The sequence below is a fragment of the Castor canadensis genome, chromosome 12, assembly GCF_047511655.1.
Source record: "Castor canadensis chromosome 12, mCasCan1.hap1v2, whole genome shotgun sequence".
NCBI lineage: Eukaryota > Metazoa > Chordata > Mammalia > Rodentia > Castoridae > Castor > Castor canadensis.
The window spans coordinates 62,614,845-62,641,901 of NC_133397.1; the positions used below are offsets into that span (position 1 = coordinate 62,614,845).

The window sequence follows — 27,057 nt, forward strand, 5'->3', positions numbered from 1 at the left end:
CTACTCCATTTTGATCTGGTTATTTTGGAGATGGGGGTCTTATGAACCATGTGCCTGGGCTGGTCTCAACTGCTATCCTCCCAATCTCAGCCTCCAAAGTAGCTAGGATTATAGGCACAAAGGATGAATTTTACTGAGCACAAGTATTGCCTTAATAAACCAAGAAGTAATACTGTCAATACCAAGAGTTGGAGAGGACGAGGGACAGCTTATACTCTTATCCACTGCTGGTGGGAATGGAAAAGAGTGTAACTATGTTGGGAAATGGGTTGACATTTTAAAAAATAAAGTTATGGATACACTTACCAAAGATCCAACAATTTCACTCCTAATATTACTAGAGAGAAATAACAACCTATATCCATATAAAGACTTGCATTTAATGTTCATAGTAGCTCTATCCATAATAGCCTCAAATTGTATACATTATAATGTTCATAAATATGAACAGATGAATGGATAATGATGTATCCATACTAAGAAATATAATTCATCAATAAAAAGGAATGAACTATTGGTATATTAAATACTATGGATAAACCTCAAAATATTATGCTGAACAAAAGAAGACAGATACTAAGGCACAAAAAAAGAATATAAATTCTAGAATTTATGTAAAATTCTAGAAAATGCAAACTAATCTACAGTGGTAGGAAGCAGAGGAGGGTTTACTTGGAGGCAAGTAGACAGGACTAACTTCAAAGAAGCATAAGAAAGCTTCTTGACTTGACAGAAATGTCCTCAGTGGTGGTGACATCTGTATAGACATTTACCAAAACTTGTAAACATGTGAACTTGAAATACATAGACTTTATTATATATATAAATTATACCTAAAGTAAATTCATTTAAAAAAGTAACAGCCTAAAAATGTTTAAGACATGTTCAATTTAAAAGCTGAATACAATATGATATAGGCATTGCAAATAAGGATATAAAAAAGATCACCAAGGAAGGCACAAAGTAAAAATAGTTGTGTTGAGACAACAGATTTACTTTGGCTTTATTTGCCATCTTTAAAATATACTTTTAATATGCTACAGTAATATTTTCCTAGATACTTTTAATGTAAAAAATTAAGCATCAACTTTTAATGTGATTAAACATGAAAAAGCAAGGTTTACTTTCTTTTCAACAATCTCTGTGCTCAGAAAAGCTCAGAACATTTCACTGTTACCATTCTCAATTCCTTATTTCCCAGGAAACAGCAGGAACCCCAACATGAGACAGCAGCCAAAGGCTCAAGTACCTCAAGTCAGGTAACCAATCTGCAAGAATTAAGAGGTTACTCCAAATCCCCTGACGTGGCTACTGTCCCCTTGCAGGCCTCCACACTATAGGAGTAGCAATCACTGAAGTAGTAATAGTAGCACTATATTGATTATATGCTTGCTAAGTATTAAGCAACATGATTATATCGTCTTATGCTTACCCTAAACTTATAAGCCTTATAAGTTATTTTAAAATCTACATTTTATAGTCTAGTAAACTATATTCCAGAGCAAGCAATTTGCTAAATGTCACAGCTCAGTCTGCCTAATTCCAAACTTCTTAACCACTGTGTTGCCCTGCCAGCCAGTAAGGGGCTCCTGGAATTTGTAATTACAGGGCCCCCACTTTCCTGATGCATGAAATGCTAAAAAGAAGAGGGAGATGCTAAAAGTTTAACAAGACAAGCAAGAATTTTCTTTCTCTAATTGTGAGCACTCAGCATCTAGAAGAGACTCCAAAACACAAGCTTTTTACAAAACTGCAGAGACCAGATACTAAGCCTCTGGATTGACCAAGATTTTGTCTACATCCTAGTCACAGTCAGTTCTTGTCTTATACTGAAAATTCTTCTGCAAGAGTTATAGCATAAAATGTGAAAAAAGGAATATCAGAAGCTGAGGAAAGTTAGCTGTCCTTTCATGGAAATATTATCCAGAAAGGCTTCATGCCCAAGTTCAATTTCATTTCATAAAATAATTCCTTAACCACATCCTAGAATGTCCTATAATTGGTCCCTCTCTCTCCACATTTCCAATATGTTATTTTACCCTGGAATTCAACAGATCAAGAAGGAAATGGTCCTGGTAATCAAGAAGGAACCACCTTAAAGGATGAGCTTCACATAGCTACGGCATTTGTTATGTCTGAAACTATGTCCCTTCGCAAATCTCTCCTTGCTGAGTAACCTGCAAAAGGCTTCTTCATGTACCAATGCCTCAGAGAACCAACCTCTCCTGATTGTACCTCTGCATCCTAAATTCACTCACTCTGGCTTGCCTACTACTGTGGTTCTTTCTTTCATTTGGGGTCTTGTTCCATCTCTGCTCCTTAGCACTTGACTCTTTAGACTGCCCCTTGGGTTGTCTGCTTTCACTGATGCTGTTTGATTCTCCTTTCCCAGTCAGTCCTCCCTCATTCCTTTACTCATTACTAGTTCTTGAGCTTGCCTATAAGGAAATGTTTTAAACTTCAGATTAGGGTTCTGGATTCTCTCTTTTGGTTCTTTTCCCCAGGGGTCTATGCTTGTTACTGTGGCTCCCAGTTAGCTAATTCTCTTAGAGTAAGGGGGCTTCTTTCTTGGCAAACTGAAATATGCCCCAATTTCCTAAATCTGGACCTTTGTTGTCACTCTCTGCTGCCCTCCAGTGGCTATCAGTAGGATGTAATAGTGTAACATCAGTTCCAAGACCTGGCTCTGCTGCCCTTTTCTTGCTCTGAATACCCTCTAGGCGGACAATAGGCAGTGGTGTTCATGGAGATGAGATCAGTGTTCAGAACCTGCAGCTTTCACTCAACCAGAACTAACACAAGAATCTCTGACACCAAGGCTAATCCCAAGGAAATACATTGGAGATGACTCTTGTTCCCTTGCTCCTAAAGATATAATTGTGTCAAAACCCCACAAGCTCCAGCTTTGTGGGTATGCATTCCTGCTGGGTGCTGGGTAAGGGAGAGACCTCCGAAGTTTCTCAGGTTAGCTTGTTGGGGGAACCAGAGCGTGGTGCAATGCCTCAGGCTAACTCAGGAAGCTGGCTGTCTCATAGGTTCTCCAGATCTTCTATGATAAAGCAGGAAGAGATCACTGACACTGTCTGAGCTGAGATGAAATGGAACTCTGGCCTCTGAACTGACAGACTAGGTTATGAAGCTAGAGTGATGGTGGCAACAAGCCCACACCAAAAGTTATGGTTGTTCTGCTGGAGCAGAGCAGGTGGAGGGTTGTTGCAAAATAGACTCATACTCCTGGTAAGGTCCTTTGGGAAAGGTCCTTCTACCACCCACTGGAAAGGGCTTTCTACACTCTAGTGGAACTTCTAGGTTGTGTGTCTGAGGGCTGTGTGTGTATGGGGGGAGGGTGACCCTGTCTCCAGGCTGAAGTAAAAGTGCTAGAAAATCAAGCTTTTGGTTATGCTCTCCACCTAACCCAAGGCTGTAGCAATAGGGGTGTAGTAGACAATGGTAACCGGGGAGGCCCATTAATCAGAAGGTCAAACCCAATTTATTTTTCATGGGAAAAATATATCAAAAAACTGTTATTTTACCTCCAGCTACTCAGAAGATGGTCAGCTACTGATCTGAAAGAATTATTCATTGCTCATCTTCACATATCTGCCACTTATACAGTTTGAAGACAGTAACAGGGTCCACAGTACCTGGCATTCATGATCCAGTGCTGCCAGACATACAAACCATCTACAGGGAAGGCCTCAAAGAAGTCTAGAAGCTATCTCTCTACCAAGTACAGCTGTGCAAAGAACCAAGTGTTTGGGGTTGATATTTCTGTTAAGCAGGTACACTTCTCCTCTGAGGAAAACCAGAGACCCTAGAAAAGACACAGTAGAATTCACCAGTCCTTCACCTTCTCTCCAAGAGCCCATCTCTATTGAAAAAAACGAGTAAAAAGGGAGTCTATGCCTTATAAGACTACTATGATCTCCATGTGATTATCATCTACCACTAATACTCCTTTAATTCCCAGCCTCCAGAAACAGGCGCTTTATGATTAGGGAGGAATATATGTATACCCAAGTGCCTGCTGTACCTATGTCAAGACATAAAGACTTTAGGAAGTCCAATCTTTGAGGTGCTGCAATGATTTCTTCCATAGCACAAGGATAATGAACAGAAAATAGCTTTCTAAATATGCTATGATATTGTTTGGCCCATTAAATGTCTGAGTCTTTTCCAGGTACTTAAATTGAATCCTATATGATTTTCTACACCACAGAATTCTGCTGTTTGGACTATTTCATGAGATTCTGCTCTCTAAAAAAATGCAATCTGTGTTAGATCAAGAAAGGTCCTGAGGTAGAATTTTTGAGCTTGCTTACTCCCTCCCCAGTTAAGAAGTTAGATTTTCAGCAGTTCTAGATAGTCTCTCCTCCAATCACCTAAGAATTGAGAAAATTCTGGAATTTGTTACACATTACTGGCAATTCCTATCATTAATTTTCTATGATGCTTTCAGTTACTAAAGTCCCAAGTAAGATAAGGAGATATATCTAGTTTGCAGGAGCTGTGGCAGCATCCCAGGAACTGAAGAACTTACTCACCTGTGTCCTATCTTTGCATATACTGATTCAGCCATAGCTTATATAAGGCCAAAGGTCAAGTTTAGGGAGGTCTATTCCCAGAATGTTCTTATCTGTATTTTCCACAAAACTAGGCACTATTTCCCTCCTTAGAAATAGGAGTTATTTCCTATCAGACCTTTGATGTTGGAGGCATTACCCTGAAGGTTACAGGTGTCTGTCAAAGCAACATTGGCAAAATAATCTTATCAAAACAACCAGAAAACTCTGGCTCTGAAAACCAAAAGATTACCTTTTGAATTTAACCATCAAATTATGCCAGGCTACAAACCATAGCTAAAAGAACTTTTCTGAAAGCCTGGGTATCAGTGTATAGTAGACTTAGCCTTGCTCTGTGATCTTGACAGAAGACTGCAGCTGTCTCTAAAGCCAAAATACACACAAAAAAAAATCCTGCTCAAATTTATCAAATTCTAGATAAAATGGTATCAAGTGATATCCCCTACAAACACAGGACTACCTGAAGAGTGACTATGGGAAGAACAGAATGCTAAAATGGCTTGCTTTACGCACATGAGAAATTATAGAAGAATGAAAGCTCCACAAAGCTTACATGTTTTGTTCACTATACCACACTATCCACTGCCCATAACAGTGTTAGATACAATGTTCAAGGAATGAATAGTTGCTTTATGATTAGGGAGGTATATGTGTATGCCCAAGTGCCTGTTGTACCTATGTCAAGACATGAAATATGACTATATCAGCAGAGAGATTTATAAAGGTGGTCTGATAAAGTATTTTGTCCTCTTCTGACCACCAAATGTCTTTGGGATGTAACAAATCTGGATTTCATTTCTGATCTGCTCTCTCAAAATTGGTAGTACCAAGATAATATGCTTTATGGTTTAAACCATTCTTTCCAACTCAGTCATTGTAATAACATCATTCAGTTCCACTAGTTATCAAGCTATTTGATTTTTGACTCTAGTGTGGATGGCTTCCAGGTTTAAAGACCACTATTCAGATTCATATATGATCTGAAGGTTAATAGAATAGTTCATCTGAGCAGTTGGGAGAGTGTCTTTACTAAAACATTACTGGCCCATACAATTCACTAATAAAAGGTTCTCAACTCTTTCCAATTTCCTGAATCAATAATATCTCTTTCATAAAAATCTTTCCCTTACTATCTATCCTCACACTTTCCTTACCCATCAAGAGTCCTTGGAAACTGCTCAGTAAACACGTGAGAAGACAAAAGACCACCCTTCAAAAGCACAAGTTACATTTCAGTAGGTTCAAGACCATTATTAACAAGTATATATGAGAGATGGTTTTGTGTTAACTGCTTAATGGTTATGATGAAAACAGAAGACTGATACCTCAGGCCTTCTGAGATGTGGACCTGCCTTACGCCTATCCCTGCATAGAAGGCTCCCAATTAGGGAGTTTAGAATGGTTAAAGTGAAACATTTAAAAAAGAAATCCTATGAACTACATAGCATTTTTATGTGCACTATATCAGACAAAATCAGCTTTTGATATAAATGTGTTTACTGCTGAGGCTAACATACAAATATTAAGCAAAGTTAAGATTTTTCCATATGAGTCACAGCAGCCAAGCAAAGAGGGAATGTTCTACTTAGGTACAACATAATGCTCATTTATACATGGGTAATTTGATTTGAAAGTCAAAATTTGACTAAACAGGATCAAGATCTGATGGGATACAGGAGGGGACGTTTGGCATTGCTAGGTTCTTGAGTCATTCTCTGGTTTCACTAACATGTGTGTTGACTAACCGATGTTACTGGTTTTAGCTCTATACCGCTGACACGAATAGCATTGGATTTGGTTTAATATCCTGAAAGAAATATATAATTATTTCGCTTAGGTCTTACAGTTGTTTTTAAAGCAGGTTAAGTGTCTGCAATGGAAATGCACTGTGTTTACTTTAGAATGTAGTTTAGAAATTGGGGAATAACTAGTCCAGAGGGAATATCAACAGCTTAATCTAAAAAAAGCCCTAGATATCTTGGGATGGCTTACTGTGTAAGAACTGTTGCCAATGAGCTCCATTCAGGAGATCTGATGCAATGTCACAACTTGGTTCATTCAGCTTTACAAAAACTTATGTACATCAGAAGTAAATAACTGTTGGGGCCAAGGAGCGAAGATAAATGTGATGTTCCTAAAGAAAAGAACACCATCAAACCTTTTCAGACATGTAGGGTGAACTTTGATAAACTGAATAATGAGAACAGTTATTTGGGGAGTTAGATACCCTCACAATTAATAACAGAAATGTGAAATGTTGCAGAGTAGTACACAATCAGCAGCACTTGATGAAGAGAAGGATAACAAGGACATAAGAAAGGGAAATAGCAGAAAATGACTAAATAACAGACATTAGGGAATGGGGGTTCAAAGAGATTCTAATATCTAAAGGAGGAAATACAGTCTAGATCCTAAACACACACACACACACACACACACACACACACACACGTTTTTGAACAAAACTTTTATTTGCTATTTTCTATACTAGAAATTCATTCTTCCTTCATTAACGTCTAATTCTCCTTCAGTTTAACTCTCTAACTTTTCCAAGAAATATTTTATAATTTTTCATGCTCATAAAAGTCTCTTTATTTCATGGCCTCTTTTGGCACTTAGTGACTCAATCATGCTCCTGATTTGCCTTATATATAAGGTTTATATTCCAGCCAGAACATAGGTTGGAGTCTCCCCACTTCTCTAATTTGGATTGACCCTGTGATCAGCTCTAGGCAAAAGAATGAAGTGGAAATGTAGTTTTGCTAGTTCCAAGTGTAGGCCTCAAGTCTGCACACTTCCTCCTGCTCTCTTGGAATGCTAGCAAGATACCTGTAAGTCTGGATTAGGCTGCTTGTGGATGAGAGATCACATGGAGAAGAGAAGAGTTGGCCTAAATAGGGCATGGAATCAGCTAGTCCTTTATTAATCTAACAGCTGACCACAAATGTGAGTGAGTCCTGCTGAACCTACCCTAAATTGCTAAACCATAGACATTTGAGCTTAATAAGTAGTTTTTATTTTAAGTCAATATGTTGTGGGGTGGTTTATTATGCAGCAAAAGTTGCTGAAATAATTGTACACACAATGGCTTACTTCTATAAGTAATACATATCACAGTGTGCCTTAGAATCAAGTATTTGCTGATCACCTATTTACTCCTGGAAGGCAGAAATTATGTTATATTTGTTGTGTATTTCCACAGCACATATGCTATGCTTTGTACATTGTAGGCACTCAGTATTTAATGAAATAAACTGAAATGGAAATCAAATTCCAGAGTTCATCAGCGTTGTCTACTTAATATTTAGCCAAAGTACTGTTAAAGAGTCAAATATCTACTGAGAATCTACTATTGGCCCTGTATAATTCTCAATTGCACCATTAAAAGTTCACTTATCAGAGAGTACACACTACTTCAAGATAGTTAATTAAATGAGGCTGTAATTTGTCTTCCTCCAATTTTAACATTAACCCAAATTTGGATTTTAATTTATATTATTTTATATTTATTCAAACACATATATTTGATATTTGCACGTAAAGTTGTACTGAGATCCTACTTTTATGAACTTACAAACATAGAAAATATAAAATGTTAAAGAAGCTTTTAATTTATACTGTCTGATTCACATTATTTTTAATAGCAAGGTTTTGAAACCTAGGAATCTGACAAATGAGATATGTATGTAAATGTACTTTAACTCTGAAGTACTATACAAATGAAACATGTCATGAAAGTTTGTATATTCAAATGTCATTTCACTCTTTTCCTGAAGAAGTAGAAAAGGAAATAGAACAGGTGAAAAAGGATGAATGCTATTCCTATCTAATTTGCTTTCTAATGAAATTTTACAGCCTCAAATGACATTCTGCTGTTACAGTCTATACAGAGATGATTCCATCAACTAGTCTATGTTTTGAATATTTTTAAAATTATCATTCACATGATCATGTCTGAAATCCTAATGCAAGAGAACATGAAAGCATGATCATAATGAATATACTCAGAAACCAGTGAGGCAAAGACTCTCAATGACAATAAAAGAAAATCCTTGCTGAACTGCACTGGAGAACATCTTGCATACATATGTACCCTACATTCTGTCTTAACTTTAACTTCTTCCTTTAACTTCTGTTATTCTCAATGGTTTTATCTTTGACTTATAAAAGGGATAATAATTAAATCAGTTAATAAGCTAGATAATGGAATTAGAACCTAAACACAGCATGTGTTATAAACAAGCCATTCTAGAATTCTAAAACCTGTATTGCTAATAATATGCTTAAAAGAAAAATGAAAGCCAGTGATAATAAAGTCTCCAATTTTGGTTCTTAAAAATCAACCAGATAAAGACTAGATGAGGAATAGGTTAACAATACTACATATTAAAAAAAGACTCAATTTCTATCAAATAGGAAGGTTGCCCCACCAAATTAAAATGCATCAATAAAAATATAAAGATTCAAAAGACCAATGTGAGACACATTTTACCCAACTGAAGAAACAGCTTTCTAATAACCAAATTGTCTAAAGACGAACTTGCTGTTTTGGAATAGACTTCTCCTCAAGGAGGACAATGAAACATAGTCTAAGGGTAGGGGATTGTGCAGGGATTTAAGGATTAAGTCAAGGCTATAATACATGATTTTTAAGACTAGCCTTCATCTCAAAATTCAAAAATTCTACTTTAGATTTCTGAAAAGTACATACAACAGGACACTTAGCTGTGCTTCATTCAATGTCAAGATACCTTCTCTGAGGGAAAGAAGAGAATGATAGAGAGTGAATAATATTCAAATACATCACATCTGTGTAGGAACAAGACACAGTGAAATGCACTGAATACTGTTGAACAATACGGGGTAGAGGGAAAAGGGTAAGGAAAAGTAATAGAGGGGGTTAGACTGATTAAAGTACACTATATTTACAGATAAAATACCAGGCAAAACCCTACTGAAGAATGAATAGACACTTAAACAATGAAGAACAGGAATGTAAAACAGGTCATGTTAAATGGGAGGGTACTAATGAGAGGGGGAGGGTAAATGAAGAGAGTAAAAGAGGGTGAATGTGACTGATGTGCTTATATGAGTATGAATATGGAATACTAAAGCCTGTCAAAGTCATTTTAAGAAGGGTAGAGGGAAGAAGGAGAATAATGGAGTGGATGAACCAAACTGGGGGACATTGGATGCACAAATGGAAATGTCACAATGAACCCCCCCATACAACTATTATATACTAATAAAAATGTTTTAAAAAAGATTATCTCCTCTGGAAATATACTCCTGGGTTTTCTATTTGTAATTTAAACCTATCAATCAGAAGTCTCCTTTCAAAAGATGCCTACTTTAAATCAGTCTTGAGAATGATAAAGATGAATTGCAGAGATAGAAATGTTCAGCATAAGATGTGAAAGGACCATTTCTCTCACAGTGAGTCAACCTCCCTGAGGCCTCTAATACAGTCCAAAAGCTAAGGGAATTACTCAAATCATCCAGGTTGGAAAATTATCCCTACCAAGTTTCTTTAACAAAGATAGACATAGGAGAAATTTAAATGCTAAATTCAATGGGAAGAAGCAGTTTTTCATTATCAATAAATTTTTGTAGTTTGGGCTTCTACCACTAAAACATCATAAAAGGATCTCTGAGAACAGAAATGTAATAGTAAATAGAAACATAAGCATAAACAACATGCTGCTCACTGAGAGCATTCATCCCAGCTCAGATCTACCTTATTTTGGCTGTGCTTTCTAACTTACTCCTTTAGTTAACATTTTCTATGAATACTAGTTGCTTCCCATAGGGACCAAAACCATAAACTAGAGAGAATGACCTCACTTCCTTCTCATGAATAATAGTAAGAAAGTAAAAAAAAAAAATCTTGGATATGTTCCTCAAATGAAATTCAATTTCTGCTTTCTAGGAAAAGCCAATTGGCTTAGATGTTTCAGTGTAGGTTGGGGGAATCCACCAGATACCAACCCCACAAAGCCCAAAAGCAAAATCTCAATCTTTCCATCTTACATCAATCAAAGAGTTAAAACTTGAGTGACTCGGATGAGTTGCTGAATCTACAGGTGAAAGGTCTTAAGTGTAGAAGAGACAGTTCCATTTGTGACCATGTTGGGAAGGCCTTTATGTATAAGAGAAATCCCCACCCCGGCCTCCAAATATTAAGTTGACACACGTCTCTGGGACATGGCCTGAATCCTCAAACTTTGGCGGGTCTATAGACACAATTTTGTTTTCTGCTTAACAGGGCTTTCCAGAATTGTCATCAGATGACGGATTACATTGCCCATCGACAAGGACTCAGGGGTAGCGCAGGCCATCCATTATGGGTTAAAAGCTGTTAGAACATGAATCAAGTCACAGTGGTAAGGAAACTACCAATACAAGGGGTCCTACAGCTTTAAGAAATACCCTGGGCATCTAAAAGTTTTCAAAATGCAAACTATGTCAGCCCTGAAAACAAGAGGCACTGCATCATTATGGCAGGAGAAACAAAGCCAGCCCCCTTTTTGAAACAGACAAAAAAAAAAGATTGTTTTAATAGGAGAGAAGCATCAGTCATTGATTCTTAACTTATTCACACTTTCTATCCAACCCCATCCATCTTCACAGTGAAGAGATGACAGAGCCCAGTTAACTCTCACCCTCTTTGGGCCCCCGCCCATCCTGTTCCACTGTATCCAAACCACCAAGGCCTATCAAGCTGCCCATTTCAATCTGCAAGAAACATCCCCCAGAATGAGTCTTCCTACCTAATAAGCTTGTCAAAGTTTAGGTATGCCTAAGCACTGGATTTCATCACCTGTCAGGTTAGCATGACCAGTCAGGGCCTTTGCTAATCATCTTAAAAAACAACCACTTAATCACTTATGGCTGACCACATTCTACAAAGGAGATGATGACTTAAGGGAAGACTTAAGACATGTGGAGAAAGTCAAGAAACCAAATCAAAACCCAGAATGGAAAATATTTCATTTTTCTTAAATGCTGCTGGCCGCATTGTCCACAAACAAAAGTTCTCCAAGCAGGCAGTCTCTGCATCAGTGCACCTGCTTAGCATTGGTTTGTCAAGTTATCTTTTTGCTGTGTCTGCAAAGTCAACTACAAACAATGGGTCACATCACTCGAGGGTCACTTGAGTCCCTCTACTCTCTGGATCCCTCCTCCCACCCCTGCCTTCCCTTCTACCCACAAAACCTTTAACTCCACCATAGCTAAGGATCCCAGATAGCCAAATAAAAGAGGTGGCCTCAAACACAGGGAAAACCCCTTAGGTCTCCAGTGTGAATCGCCAATGCCATTCCCCCCTCCTCCCCTTTTCCTTAAGACCTGATGGTCTTCAGTCACACATCTTAAAAGAAAAACAAAAAACAAAAACACAAAGACTTACTTGTCTCAAGTCGATGAAGGCCAACTGCAGCGTGTCCTCCTGGAACCCAGGCACCGGGCCGGATCTGGCAAACTCTGTGGGAAAGAAAAGAGGATAAAAAGCGCCTTTAACTAACCATGGACAGGGAGATTGGCAGACGGATGACAGGGAAGACAAGAGAGGCTGGGGGAGAGGAGGACTAAGCTTCTAAGGAGTCATGTCTCTCTCCCTTCAGCTTCTTTGTTTGCCCTTCAAAATTCGTGTCATCAAAACACCATTAATTCCAGCATCCTGACAGCAAGGAAACTGTACTAATTCGACCTGAAATTTATTCCCATGAGCTGTGCTGGGCTTCAGAGTATTTGTTTTGTGAGTGGACAAACAACTTGCAAAGGAGGAGGGAGTGGGGGAGAGAAAAAAGTTTTTCCTCTCAACACAATAAAATCTTCAGCAGTGAAACTCTTTTCAGTTCCGAAAGCTATTTATATTTTAGATTGCTAAAGGAATTTTCTAATTTCACGCTTGTCACCTCATTCCCTAAGCATTTATCAAAAAATATTCCGTGCCACACTATTAATTATTCCCTCGCTGATTATTTGTATTATCTCATGAGTGCCAACCCACACACAGCACCCACCCACCCACCCATCCACACACACCCACACCCACACATACCCACACACACAGCAGCAGCAGCAGCAGCAGAAGCTGCCCCAATCTAGTGTTTAGCTTTTGAGAAAAAGGAGTTATTTCCAGTTATGAAAATGCCCATCTAAATAAACCTTACTGTAAAACTTAAGGAGCATTTGCCCATATCTGTCCTTCTAGTGTATTCTTTATCCTGGACTTCTTTTTTCATTCCACTCTCAAAATTTTTCTTTCTCCTCCCTCCACCAAAATTTCCTCTTAGTTTGAACAGACCACACGAATGCCATTTCCAATTTATAGTAGCGTCTTGGGTGCATGTTCAGTTTATGATGCTGGCTTCCATGTCATTAACAAGAAGACAACTACACGGGGCCATGGGGATGAATATGAGTAACACTTAAGAATGTCAAGTTTTATTGCCCCCGAGCCCTGCTTATTAGGAAATCAAAAGGTCTTAAGTTCCCTCCATACACACATACAAACACATACACAACACAGAGCAAATCCAAAGGCTGGACACTTAACTATGACTTTAATTCTTTCTGTGAAACCAAAGTGTGATGGACATTTAATATCAATCATCTATTTACCTCAAAAACAACAAATGTCTGTTCAAAGCAAATATTAAAAGAAGTATTTTCCTTTCACATTCTTCTTTTGAGATTAAATAAAGTCCATCAAGGCATTTGCAATATTATGTGCCTGGAAATTTCTTTAAGCAACTGGATAAATTCAAGTGATTTACGAACAGTTACTGGAAATTCTGTTCTTTAAAACTATTTTCTAGCTTCTTAGAAATAATAAGTTTTCATACAATCCTTGCCCCGCTTTTTAAAATGGCCAATAACTTAGGTTGTAACAATACGAGAACACTGTGAAATGAAATATAAAGTCACTTATTAAACTAACTTAAATATACCACAAATGTATTACACAATTCTACACAAATATTCTTATTGTACACACTTCAAATAAAATGACAGATAAATGAAAGGAGATAAAATATTAGCATGATCAAGAGTAATAAAGTTTCTATGTGCTTTGAAAAGAAAATTCATGTTATTTTGAAATTAATTCTATCATGTATATAGTCCAGACAATAACAATTTTAATAGAGTAAAATTCTAAACACATACTTCCTGAAGACCATATTAATAGAAAGCTTGAAATAATCCATCTGTCCCATCAGCAGTACCCATTATCTGTGTTAACTCTGTATACAGGAGCTGTTCAACTCAAGTGTACTATTGCCTCATACTATGCTCCTGTTGAAAGCAGCCATTGGGATTATAGCTATAGCCACTCTTTTGAGAGCCGTGACTATTAAGTAGTCAGCTTAAACAAGCTTCCCATGCTTGACGGTTTCTTCCAAGCTTGACAGATACCATCACTGACCCTACAGCAGGCAAGCCTCCAATATAGCATCTGAAACATTTGAAGACCTCTCTCCATAGGAACCCTTCTTGAGTCAAAATTCAACAATGTCAAGATGTTCTGCTGTCCTCTATGTGTCCAACTCAACAGAATTACCTGGTGATACCTAGTTTGAATGGCTGGGAGCTGACTTCACATTCTTAAATTTTCTTATTGGGCACGTTCCCTGGGGCTGACAGATGAATCTTATGACACCACTGAGGAATCTGGATGTGCTGCATATTTAGTTCTCAGAGTTACTTTATAGACATTATTTTTATGACACACTGAATCTACCAGGTCTCCAAAGGATATGGAGGCCTTTGATTTACCCTTTTATAAATCAGATATTCAGAGAATGACAATCGCACCAAGTATTACAAAGTGAAGATATTAATTTTCACATATATCTAAGGAAATGACTACTGTATATTCAACCGTATTTGTATTTTTCTCTTTGCTTCATGTATATAATTCTTTTTTAAAAACACATTTTTGTTCCTTTGTGGTGCTGGCAATTGACCCCATGGCCTTGAGCATGCTAGGTAAGCACTCTACCACTAAGCTGTACCCCCAGCCCTATAATTCTTTTTTTTTAAATTCATTTATTCACATGTGCATAGATTGTTTAGGTCACTTCTCCCTCCTCCCAGCCCTGTAATTCTTATCTTCCCATGTAGATGGAAAACTCAGGGATAATAGTAGTTGCTCAATAAATATTATGCTTTAATTATACAACTTACATGAATAGCAAGATTCATTAACTACATATAGTCATCACTGCCAACAAAAATCTTTGGATTATTAAAGGCAAAGAGTCCTTAACCTGAGTATCAATAAACAGGCTGTAGGAATTGGTGAGCTCCCTAAAACTCCATGCATATAATTTTAAGGGGATAGGTTTTAGAGTCACAAAAATGAGAACTTACTGGCTCTTCAAGCTTGCACAGGTTACTTAACCTCTTTATCTTTCAAAATCTTTATCTCAAAATTCAAGAGAATAACAAATCATTCCTTACAGGGCAGTGATGAGGATTAAGGAAAATAACACATGTAAAGCAGTTGGCAGAGTGCCTGGTATATCATAACTGATTACCATTATAATTAGTTTTTGTGTGAATATGCATTTCTCTGCAAAGAAGGTTTATAGCTTTTATTGATTTCTCAGAGGATTGGTGGCCCAAGATTAAGAAATATTGCTCTATACCTAGAATAAAACATCAGAAGTAACTCAGCTACCATTCAGTGATGAGTTAGTAAGTTACCATTGCAAATGCATTTCTAGGCAAATACTTAATTGCTTCATTTAAAGGGAGTTCACCTCTCTAATTACTAGTCTGTTAGCCACAGCACAGTAATTTTCATTTGAATTACTACAAAATTCAATAAATGGATAGAAAAAATCTGCTGTAACTTTGTGATACAACATACCCTCAGAAACATGACTCTCTTCCTAGAGTATGAAAAACATTAATTGCAAGAAGTGTGAATATTTTAAAAAATAAAATGAAAATTTATATATAACCTGATTACAATTATATAAAATATAATATGCATATAACTCATGACAGTAAGCACTCACTTCATAATGTTAACCAAGACTGCTACAGAGAGTAAGGCTAGAGGGTGTCTTTCTTCTTTCTGTCTTATAAACTTTAAAAATTAATACCGATCACATTTATAATCCAAGGAGAGGGAATGGAAGAATACATATGTGTAATCACACATGCAAACATCATGCAATAGTAATGATTTAGCTGTAGTTTCTCTAGTGATAAAAAATATAATTTGTTCATGATTTAGCCTCATAGGCAACTAGGATTGGCTGGTTCGCCCACATTCCCAGATGCTGCTTGATAGAAAGGGGAGGAAAACTGACTTGGCAGGGAATAAGAGGTGCTGGCCTGCTGTAATGTGCTGATACATATAAATTGATTTTGTGCACATACAAGAGGACTCCCTGAGTCATCGGTGGAACGCTTCCTGGTTTTGACATCATAAAAGGGGTAAATACATGCAACTGTGGCTGAGTGGAATACATGGGTTATGACAGACCAGTTCTTTTCTGGATGTACCTCTGGATAGTAGGTGTTCAATTTCTAAGTGACCTATGCAGCATTAAAGTTTCCAAAGCATGGACTTGTGCAATGTAGCCTCAGTATCAGCAAGGAAATCAATACGCTTGCCCCACTTAACACAGAAGCAAACCCTAATACTTTACGAATTCCTGTTACTTGGGGACTGGGTCCAAGTTGCAGCAAGACTGGCAAGTGGCTTCCACTTGGAAGGAATGTTAAGGTTTACACCCTTGATCAGCACCATTACATTCTGCAGACGGGTAGCTCTCTCCAGCATCTCTATCCTGCCCTGCAATCATGGCAGGGACTCACAAGGTATAACACAGCAACAGGGTCTGACTCCCAAGATCCAATTTGCAAATGGGGAAAATCTTTCAATGAGGAAACTACCAACCTACTGAAGTTTGTGAAGAACATGTTTTCATTTAAAAAGTTTTAAGGGGGAGGGAGAGGACCCAAATAATGTATATATATGTAAGTAAATGTAAAAACAATAAAATAAAATTTTTTAAAAATGAGACCAAAACAAAAGTCTGGGCAAGTGTAGAATAAATATCCTTGCCTAAACTTCAATGCCACTGCCATTAGTCTCTAAAGCAATAGAGAAGGTACCAAATACTATGTACTTTTTTGTGACATCCAAAGAAACTCTGTCAGCTCAAAGACATTTGGAGAGATAAATCAGAAAAACAAATGAATTTAGTTATAAAATTCATTTATTTTTGTACACACTACAAAAAACTTGAGCAATTTATTTGGTTTGACTGAAGATTGAACCCATGCCTTTACATATTAGTTAAGCACTCCTATGGGTATGTCTGTGAGGGTTTTTCCAGACAGGATTACCTAAGGGGAGAAGACCTACCCTGGAACGTGGGCAGCAGTATCCTATAGGCTGGGGGCCTGGATATGATACAAAAGGGAGAAATCTAGCTTGTGTAGGCATATGCCTATCTGCTTCCTGGTTGCCATGTGAGATGCTCTAACATGCCTTCTCTGCCATGATGGACTGACATCTCTCAAACTCTAAACCAAAATAAATCTTTTCTCCCCAAACAAACAAAAAAATAAAAATTAAAAAGTTTTAATTTTTTTCATTTAAGAAGGTATTTTCATTAAAAATTTAATACAAAATTATAGGAAAGAGGGTATATTATCAGTAAAGGTACAGAGAAGAAAAAAAATCACAAATGAGCTTATTTTACTTACCAAATGTCCAACAACCCCATACATTTTCATACACACATAAATCTATGAGGTGTGGTAATCATTTTAAGAAAATTTTAATATCATTTTTAAAGAATATCTTGCAAATTTACAATTCAAATAATCTTCACAGTATAACAAAATAAAGTTATCAAATGTGAAAGAATGGGAGTCCACTAATTTCAAAATGTTTTATAGATTTCTTGCTAACTGATCTTAAAATTAAAAAACTGCAACATAGAGAGGTAAAGAAAAACGTTTTAAACTACATCTGATTCATTCACAATTGAGTGAAGAAAACAAAATTCATTAAATTATAATAAAATGTTAGTATTAGAAGGGGCTTTGAGAAGTCAAGAAGACTGTATTAGTCCTTAACCTGTATATCCAGATAGAACATTTGGAAATTGACAAAAGCAAGTTGTGAAAAACATAATTTAAAACTCATTCTTCTGAATCCTGGAATATTGTTCATAGAATAAGAACAGTTTTCAAAAAAGAGATGAGCAGGCCAGGCACAGTGTCTTATGCCTATAAGCAGCTACTTGGGAGGCAGAGATTAGGAGGAGAGCAATTTGAGGCCAGCCTGGACGACAAGTTAGTGAGAGCCATCTCAACCAATAAACTAGGCATGGTGGAATGTGCCTATATTTCAGCTACACAGGAGGCATAAATAGGAGGATCATGGCATGGGCCAGCCCAGGCAAAAACGTGAGACCCTATTCTGAAATTAACTAATGCAAAAAGGGCTGGGTCAAGTGGTAGAGCACCTACCTAGCAAGGCACTGAGTTCAAACTCTAGTACCATCGCCAAAAAAAAGGATAAGATTTCAGAAAAGCAAAATAAGTACAATGTCTGGCAATGAGGTAAAACAATTGTGAGAGAAGAAAATTATTTGCTGAAATAAAAGCACACTGAAAAGACAACCTACAAAATGGTAACAAGAGGCCAGTAGGTAACATGGGTACTCTATTGCTCGCAGTGAACTTCTAGCTCAGACAATGGTCAAGGTAGCTCTGGCTGAATGTATTGGGGATTTGGTTTTGGTCAAAATGCCAGATACTCAGTGCCACTTAGCCTAAAGTATACTGAGTGCTTGTTTGTATCTTAAGATCATGTCAGGTCACATGTGTTTTTCATGGGATTGAAAAAATAAGAGCTGTTGTTTCTATATTAACATAATGGTTTCCTGGTATCTGGCTCCCTGGAGCAACAGATATGGGGTGTGCTAGACTACCAAGTGTGGCTCTGGGGAAGCTAAAGCCTTCTTGCATCACTTCACAGTGGCTCCACTAAGCTAATTACAGAGAGAAGTTGATGGACTCCACAGGGAATCCACACCAGGCCCTGCTGGTCAGAAAAAGGTCGGCAGAACATGAGGAAGTAGGAATCAAAGAGAATAATGTCAAGGAAATAGAAGAGGAGGAGGAGGGATAGAAGAAGGTTCCTTGGAGATTCAACTTCACTCCATCACCCCCACCTAGAAGGGAGAGAGCTACAGAACACTGGGTTCACAGTTAACAATATTGTATTATACACTTAAAATTTTCTTAAGGGAGAAGATCTCATATATGTGTTCTTACCACAATAAGAATGAATGAATGGGGGCTGGAGGTGTGGTTCAAGTGGTAGAGCACTGCTTAGCAAGCACAAAGCCTTGAGCTCAAACCCCAGTAACAACAATAACAAAAAATGAATGAATGGATCAGGCATGGAGGTTCATGCCTATAATATTAATCCCAGCTACTCCAGAGGTGAAGATTAGGAGGATCATGGTTCAAGGCCAGATCAGGAGAAAAGCACAAGCTCCTATCTGAAAAATACCTAAAATAACAAGCAAAAAGGGCTGGGAATACAGCTTATGTGTAGAGTGCAAGAATGAGGTCCTGAAACCCTCTTACACTATTGGTGGGAATGTAAACTAGCACAACCACTCTGGAAAAAAATTTGGAGGCTACTTAAAAAGCTAAACATTGATCTACCATTTGATCCAGCAATACCACTCTTGGGGATATACCCAAAAGACTGTGACACAGGTTACTCCAGAGACACCTGCACACCCATGTTTATTGTGGCACTATTCACAATAGCCAAGTTATGGAAACAGCCAAGATGCCCCACCACTGACGAATGGATTAAGAAAATGTGGTATCTATACACAATGGAATTCTATGCAGCCATGAAGAAGAACGAAATGTTCTCATTCGCTGGTAAGTGGATGGAATTGGAGAACATCATTCTGAGTGAGGTTAGCCTGGCCCAAAAGACCAAAAATCGTATGTTCTCCCTCATATGTGGACATTAGATCAAGGGCAAACACAACAATGGGATTGGACTTTGAGCACATGACAAAAGCGAGAGCACACAAGGGAGGGGTGAGGATAGGTAAGACACCTAAAAAACTAGATAGCATTTATTGCCCTTAACGCAGAGAAACTAAAGCAGATACCTTAAAGAAACTGAGGCCAATAGGAAAAGGAGACCAGGAACTAGAGAAAAGGTGAGATCAAAAAGAATTAACCTAGAAGGTAACACACACGCACAGGAAATTAATGTGAGTCAACTCCCTGTATAGCTATCCTTATCTCAACCAGCAAAAACCCTTGTTCCTTACTATTATGGCTTATACTCTCTCTACAACAAAATTAGAAATAAGGGCAAACTAGTTTCTGCTGGGTATTGAAGGGGTGGGGGGGAGAGGGAGGGGGCGGAGTGAGTGGTAAGGGAGGGGGTGGGGGCACGGGGGAGAAATGACCCAAGCCTTGTATGCACATATGAATAATAAAATGAAAAAAAAAATGAGGTCCTGAGTTCAATTTCCATTATTCTTCCAAAAAAAAAAAACCCAAAAGAATGGGTGAGTAAATAATAAATAAGTAGAAAATAATCCATATGCTACAGACTTCAAGAGAATATTCAAAATCATGTTTGATAAAGAACACAAAAAGAATCACTAAACTCAGGCTGGCAAAATGTCTAGAATTGTAGCGCATCTACCTAGCAGACCTGAGGTCAAAAGTTCACCCCCCAAAAAACAGTCTAAAAAACCACAGTAGATGCCTCACAATGGAAAATATGTCAGTAACATAGTGGAACAGAGAGTCATCCACTTATTTTTCCACATAGCAGTAACAATATCATTCATGGATAAAAGTGCTCTTGTAGGAGAACTGGGATTCAGGCAAGAGGCTGTGAAACCCTGGGAGAGCCCCAGAATGAAAATGTTCCATTAAGAGGTCAGAGATATGCTAAGGTGATATACCTGTCAACTGTGTTTCTGGCTCCAGACAAGAAGTGGCCCCAAAATATACCCAAAAGAATGTGACACAGGTTACTCCAGAGGCACCTGCACACCCATGTTTATTGCAGCACTATTCACAATAGCCAAGTTATGGAGACAGCCAAGATGCCCCACTACTGACAAATGGATCAAGAAAATGTGGTATCTATACACAATGGAATTTTATGCAGCCATGAAGAAGAACGAAATGTTATCATTCGCTGGTAAATGGATGGAATTGGAGAACATCATTCTGAGTGAGGTTAGCCTGGCCCAAAAGACTAAAAATCATATGTTCTCCCTCATATGTGGACATTAGATCAAGGGCAAACACAACAAGGGGATTGGACTTTGAGCACCTGATAAAGCGAGAGCACATTGGGAGGTATGAGGATAGGTAAGACACCTAAAAACCTAGATAGCATTTGTTACCCTTAACGTTGAGAAACTAAAGCAGATACCTTAAAAGCAACTGAGGACAATAGGAGAAGGAGACCAGGAACTAGAGAAAAGGTTAGTTCAAGTAGAATTAACTTAGAAGGTAACACACACGTACAGGAAAGCAATGCAAGTCAACTCCCTGTATAGCTATCCTTATCTCAACTAGCAGAAACCCTTGGTCCTTCCTATTATTGCTTATACTCTCTCTACAACAAAACTAGAGATAAGGGCAAAATAGTTTCTGCCTGGTAGCAAGGGTGGGGGGGGGAAGAGGGAGTGAGCAGGAGTTGGGGGAGGGGAAAGGGAGGGAGAGGGAAGGGGGGAGAAATGACCCAAACACCGTATGCACATATGAATAGAATAAAAATTTTTTAAACTTAAAAAAAAAAAAAAAGAAGTGACCCCAAACCCCTGTGGATTCAGTCACAGTCCCACCAGCCTTGGATGATCCTTCTGCCACAACCATCCACTAAAGTAACGTGGAGCAGTTACTGTCTACTTGTGCCTTGCAAGATATAACTGCCCACCTTAGTCTTAGCTATGTATCTAGAAATGGCCCGCAAGTCAACCTTAGCACTCTCAGCTACGGTCTAAAATGTGCCCTTAGAGAGACACATGGGGGGGACATGCTAATCTGGGACACTGTGGCAGACCTGTTTTCTATAGTACTATATCAGATCCTAAAAAGGTCCTGACATTGATTCCAGGCCTTCTTCAGGTACTGTTCGGAAGCAGTCCTGATTAAAAAGAGAACCAGAGTAAGACATACCTACATGTGCCCCAGATGCATGTCTGCAGGCATGGGTCTTGCAGTTGACTCTGAAGCAGACCTGTGACTCAGTTACAGATCTTCTCAGGCACAGTCAGGGGCCAGGACTGCCTGCACAGGGACTCAGCCAGCAACCCAGTGGGAGCCTTCCCAGTGACCTAGAGGAAGTCATACCTATAAGCACACCTAAGAGCAGGCCTGCCACCTGAGAATTCAGAAACATATTTCTATCACAACTGCCACCCTATGGACTAATGTCTTAGAGCAGTCACAGTCATTCAGGGATCAGATATGATCCAAACCTGCCAACTGTGAGAACTCAACTGTGAACTAGGCAGCAACCATGTAACCAGTTCCAACCCCAATCACTATCCTGGAGAGAATTTCATCAGCAAGGAGATCTGCTATGGTCTGAATGATTTTTGTCTCTCCCAAAGTTCATGTGGAAACTCAGCCCCTAATGCAACAGTAGAGAGAGGTATGGCTTTTGACTGAGAGATGGGGGCATAGCTCACTATTAGAGTGCAGGCTTCCTATGCACGAAGCCCTTAATTCAATCCCTAGCATTCATCAATAGACAGATGAATAAATGAATGAGTAAACAAACAAAGGTGACTATTGTGTCATAAGGGTTCTGTTTTTATGAATGGAATTAGATGCCCTTATAAAAGGCCTTCTGCCTTCTGCAATGTGTGAACAGAATTCCTTCACCCTACAGGACACAGTATCAAGGTGCCATCTTGGAAGCAGATAGCTGTCCTCATCAGACAGTTAAATCTGCTGGTCTCTTTATCTTGGATTTCCTGGCCTCCATAACTGTGAAAAGTACATTTGTTTTGCTTATAAGTTACCCAGTCTCAGGTGTTTTGTTATAGTAGCACAAATGGAATAAGATCCAAAAGGAGAAGACAGTTAAAAGTCTAAAACAGCCCATAAAGGCTAGAAGTGCTTGATCCTTCAAATGTACACACACTAATGCAAGGCTACACAGTTAACCAAAAACAAACAAACCAAAAAACCCAAACAAAACAGACACTATCAAAGAAAAGTAATAAAATTTCCATAACTGCCTCCAAAAGAAGAGATCTAAAATTAGCTGAAAAGGAATTCAACATAATCATCTTAAAGAAACTTAATGATATGCAAGAAAACACAGGTATAAGACTAAACAGAATTAATAAAACAATGTGTAAAGAAAATGAAAATGTAATAAAAAATGGAAATCATAAAAAGAACTAGACAGAAATCAGGGAGTAAAGAACACAATGAGTATAGTTTTGATTTCTATTATGGATAAGAATATTGACCCTTTCTTCATGTATTTATTGACCATTTGGATATTTTCTTTTGAGAAGTGTCTGATCAGTTCATTAGCCCATTACTAATTCAATTATTATTTCTTTTAGTGTTTATAGAGCACTTTATATATTTTGGATACTAATATTTTATCTGATTAATAGCAGGCAAAGAATTTCTCCCATTCTGTAGGTTGTCTCTTGACTCCAGTAATTGTTTCCTTAGATGTCTAGAAGGTTTTCAATCTGATACAATTCCATTTGTCAATTCTTATTCTTATTTCCTGGGCAACTGGAGACCTATTCAGAAAGGTAATACCAATTCCTGTATTTTCAAGGGATTTCCTCCAATAGATTTAAAATTTTAGGTCTTACATTTAGATCTTTACTACATTTTGAATTACTTTTTTGTGTAGCGCGAGAGGTAAGGGTCTAGTTTCAGTCTTCTACTTGTGGATATTTATTTCTAACACCAGTTGTTAAAGATGCTGCCTTTTTCGAACATATCTTTTTGGTGACTTTGTTGAGAATCAGGTAGCTATAACTGTGTAGGCTTATTTCTGCACCTTCCATTCTATCCCATTGGTCTGTGTGTCTGTTTTTATGCCAGTAAAATGCCGCTTTTGTTAGTATAGCTCCATAGTATAATTTAAAGTCAGGTATAGTGATACCTCTAACATCACTTGTTTTGCTCTGGACTGCTTTTGCAGTCCATCACTTATGTTTCCTATGAATTTTAGGACTGATTTTTCTATTTTTGTGAAAAATTACATTGAATTTTAATGGTGATTGCATTGAATTTGTAGATTTTTTGGGAAGGATAGCCATTTTCATAATATTAATTCTGCTGGTCCATGAATATGGTAGGTCTTTCCATGTTCTGATGTCTTTTTCAAGGTTTTATACTTTTCATTCTAAATCTTTTATCTCATTTGTTAGGTTTATTCCTAGGTGTTTCATTTTTTTGAAGCTACTATGAATGGGATTTCTTTCTCAGCCTCTTCATTATTGGTATATAGAAAAGTTACTGATTTTCATATGTTAATTTTATATCCTGCTACTTTGTCAAATGTTCATGAGATTTTAGAGTTTTTTGATGGGTCTTTTAAGTATAGGATCATATCATCTGCAAGCAGGGATAATTGGACTTTTTTCTTTCCTATTTGTATCCTTTTCTTTCCCTTGCCTCACTGCACTGGCAATATATTGAACAAGAATAGAGAGAGCAGACATCCTTGTCTCATTCCTGACTTTAAAGGAAATAGTTTCAGGTTTCCCTCATTTTATAATGTTGGCTATAGGTTTATTACATGTAGCTTTCATTATGTTGAGGTACAATCCTTTTATTCCTAGTTTCTTCAGGGCTTTTATCATAAAGGGGTGTTGAATTTTGCCAAAGACTTTTTCTATATATTGAGACAATCATGTGAGTTTTGTTCTTTATCCTGCTTCCGTGTTGTATTATGTTAATTGACTTATATATGTTGAACCACGCTTGCTTTCCTGGAATGAAACCAACTTGATCATGATGTATGATCTTTTCAATGTGTGTTGAATTTGGTTTGCAAATACTTTATTGAGAATTTTTGCATCTGTCCATCAAGGAAACTGACATGTCTTTTTTGTTGTATTCTTATCCAATTTTGGTATCAGGATAAAACTGACTTTATAGAATGGATTCCTTCCTTTTTTATTTTATAGAACACTTTGAGGAGCATTGGTATTAGTTCTTCTTTAAAGGTCTAGTAGAATTCAGCATGGAATGTATACAGTTCTCTCTCTCTCTCTCTCTCTCTCTCTCTCTCTCTCTCTCTCTTTCTCTCTCTCTCCCTCTCTCTCTCTCTCAGTTGAGGAATCCATAACACTTTCAATCCATAACACTTTCAATTTCATTGTTTGTTATAGATCTGTTTAAGTGCTTCACAAGCTCTTGTTTCACTTTCAATAAGTTCTATGCATCTAGAAATTTATCCATTTCTTCCAGATTTTCCATTTTATTGCAATATTTATTTGTGAACTTTATTCTTTCCTGATTGCATTTATCTTCCTCTTCTATGTGTATGATTCCTTTAGTTATATTCAGCAGCACTGGATTAGTGCTCAGGAATTGTTTTAGCTTTGTATTTCATTTCATTTTGTTTTATGTAGTACTGGGGTTTGAACTCAGAGCCTCATGCTTGCTAACCAGGCACTCTACCACTCGAGTCACTTTGTCAACACAAATGGAAGGTTTTTTATTTCTCCTTCAATTATGAAGGACTGCTTTGCTAGACACAGTAATCTTGGTAGTTATTTTCTTTCAGTCTTGAAATACAACATTGCATGCCCTGCTTAGTTCTAAAATTTCTGTTGAGAAAGCTGCTGTTACTCTGACAGGTTTGCATTTATAAGTGACTTGGCACATTTTCCTTGCAGTTTTCAGTATTCTTTCCTTGTTCTGGGTATTTAATATTTTAATGATCATATATTGTGAGGAGGTTCTTTTCTGGTCTTACCTGTTTTGGAGTCTTAAAAGCCTCCTGTACATGCATGATCATCTCTTTCTCAACATTTGGGAAGTTTTGTGCTATTATTTTATCGAATATGTTTTTTATGCCTTTAACTTGCCCCTCTTGTCCTTCTTCTACAACCATGATTCATAGGTTTGGTATGTTAAGGGTGTCCACAGGTGTTGCATGTTCTTTTGTAATCTTTAGGGTTTTTTTCTCTTTTTTTCATCTGTATATTTTAATACATATACCTTATCTTCAACACCTGATAGCCTATCTTCAACTTGATTCAGTCTATGAACAGACTTCCACCTGTTTTTTTTTTTTCTCATTGGCCTTTTCAATTCCAGAATTTAATTTTCATTTTCTCAAGACTTTGTATATCTTTATTGGATTTCTCTTTCATATCCTGCACTATTTTATTTCATGCAGCTCTCTGAATTTTCTTATAATTCACTTACACATTTGTGTCCTCTTAAATTTCATTGATCATTCTTACGTTCATTTAAAAAATGCCTTGACATTTCATCTACTTTACTATCATTAGTGTTTGTTACTGTGGAGTTACTGAGTTTTGGAGGAGTTGTTTTGCCTTGTTTATTTCATATTTCTTATGTTTCTGCACTGGGATTTGCACATCTAAAGCCAAGTAATTATTTGGAAGTTTTACTAACCTAGAGTCTTTCCACTGATATATTCTCAATATTTAAGAAGGACAATGTAGTGGTGGAGTTGAGGTGATATTTCTCATCACTGGTCTGTCAGTATGGATCAGTGGCCAAGCATTTACCCACATGCTCAGGACACTAGGCTTGATGCCCAGCACTGCTGAGGTGGAGGAAAACTAGCTGGAATCTCTTGTAGAAGGGTCACGTGTCTGCTTCAGAGCTGTTTTCACTATAGAAGCTTCGCTTTTTTATATACTGGGAGCCACTGCTGGCTCCAGGGAGCTTAATACTCTGTAAAAGGCAGATTCCCACTTGTTTCACAATCCCACAGTTTGTTTCCCCACGGACAGGAAATGTCTAAGCCTAGGACTGACCCCTGAATGCATCTGAGAATGGGGGAAAAAAACAGAGTACTGAATTAGTTCTGCACTGACTGGGGGAGGAGAAACACAGATACTCTCCTTCTGGTCTCAATGCTTATAGACCCTATCCAGAAGTTCATGTCCTTGTGAGAAAGAGGAGGCTGTGGAAGTTTCAAGACTCATAGTGTCTAGATTCAGAGCTCTCACATCTACCTAGCAGCAAACAAATGCTAGGATGCAGTTCCCAGAGGTGGGTCTTGGTGCAGTCAGGCCCTGTCTAACAGATAAACTTCCTGTGTGGAGGAGGAGGCTCTGGAAGTCACATGATTTGTAGGGTCTGGGCTCTGGGCCTGCAGACCCACTATCAGCAAACACACACCAGAATGTAGTTCCCAGAAGTGGGCCTCAGCAGTTCACCTCTCTGTGGATGATGAAGA

At 37.8% G+C, this 27,057-nt stretch overlaps 1 protein-coding gene across 5 annotated transcripts in view; it reads right to left on the reverse strand.

Annotated features, from left to right (window-relative positions):
• The window catches only part of Exoc6b (exocyst complex component 6B), a 556,197-nt gene that overhangs the window by 136,899 nt on the left and 392,241 nt on the right, over positions 1–27,057 (reverse strand). For all 5 annotated transcript variants that reach the window (XM_074049965.1, XM_074049961.1, XM_074049962.1 and 2 more), the window contains one exon: positions 11,992–12,065. In XM_074049965.1, coding sequence (XP_073906066.1) covers positions 11,992–12,065 — 74 coding nt within the window. The remainder of the gene's footprint in view (positions 1–11,991; positions 12,066–27,057) is intronic.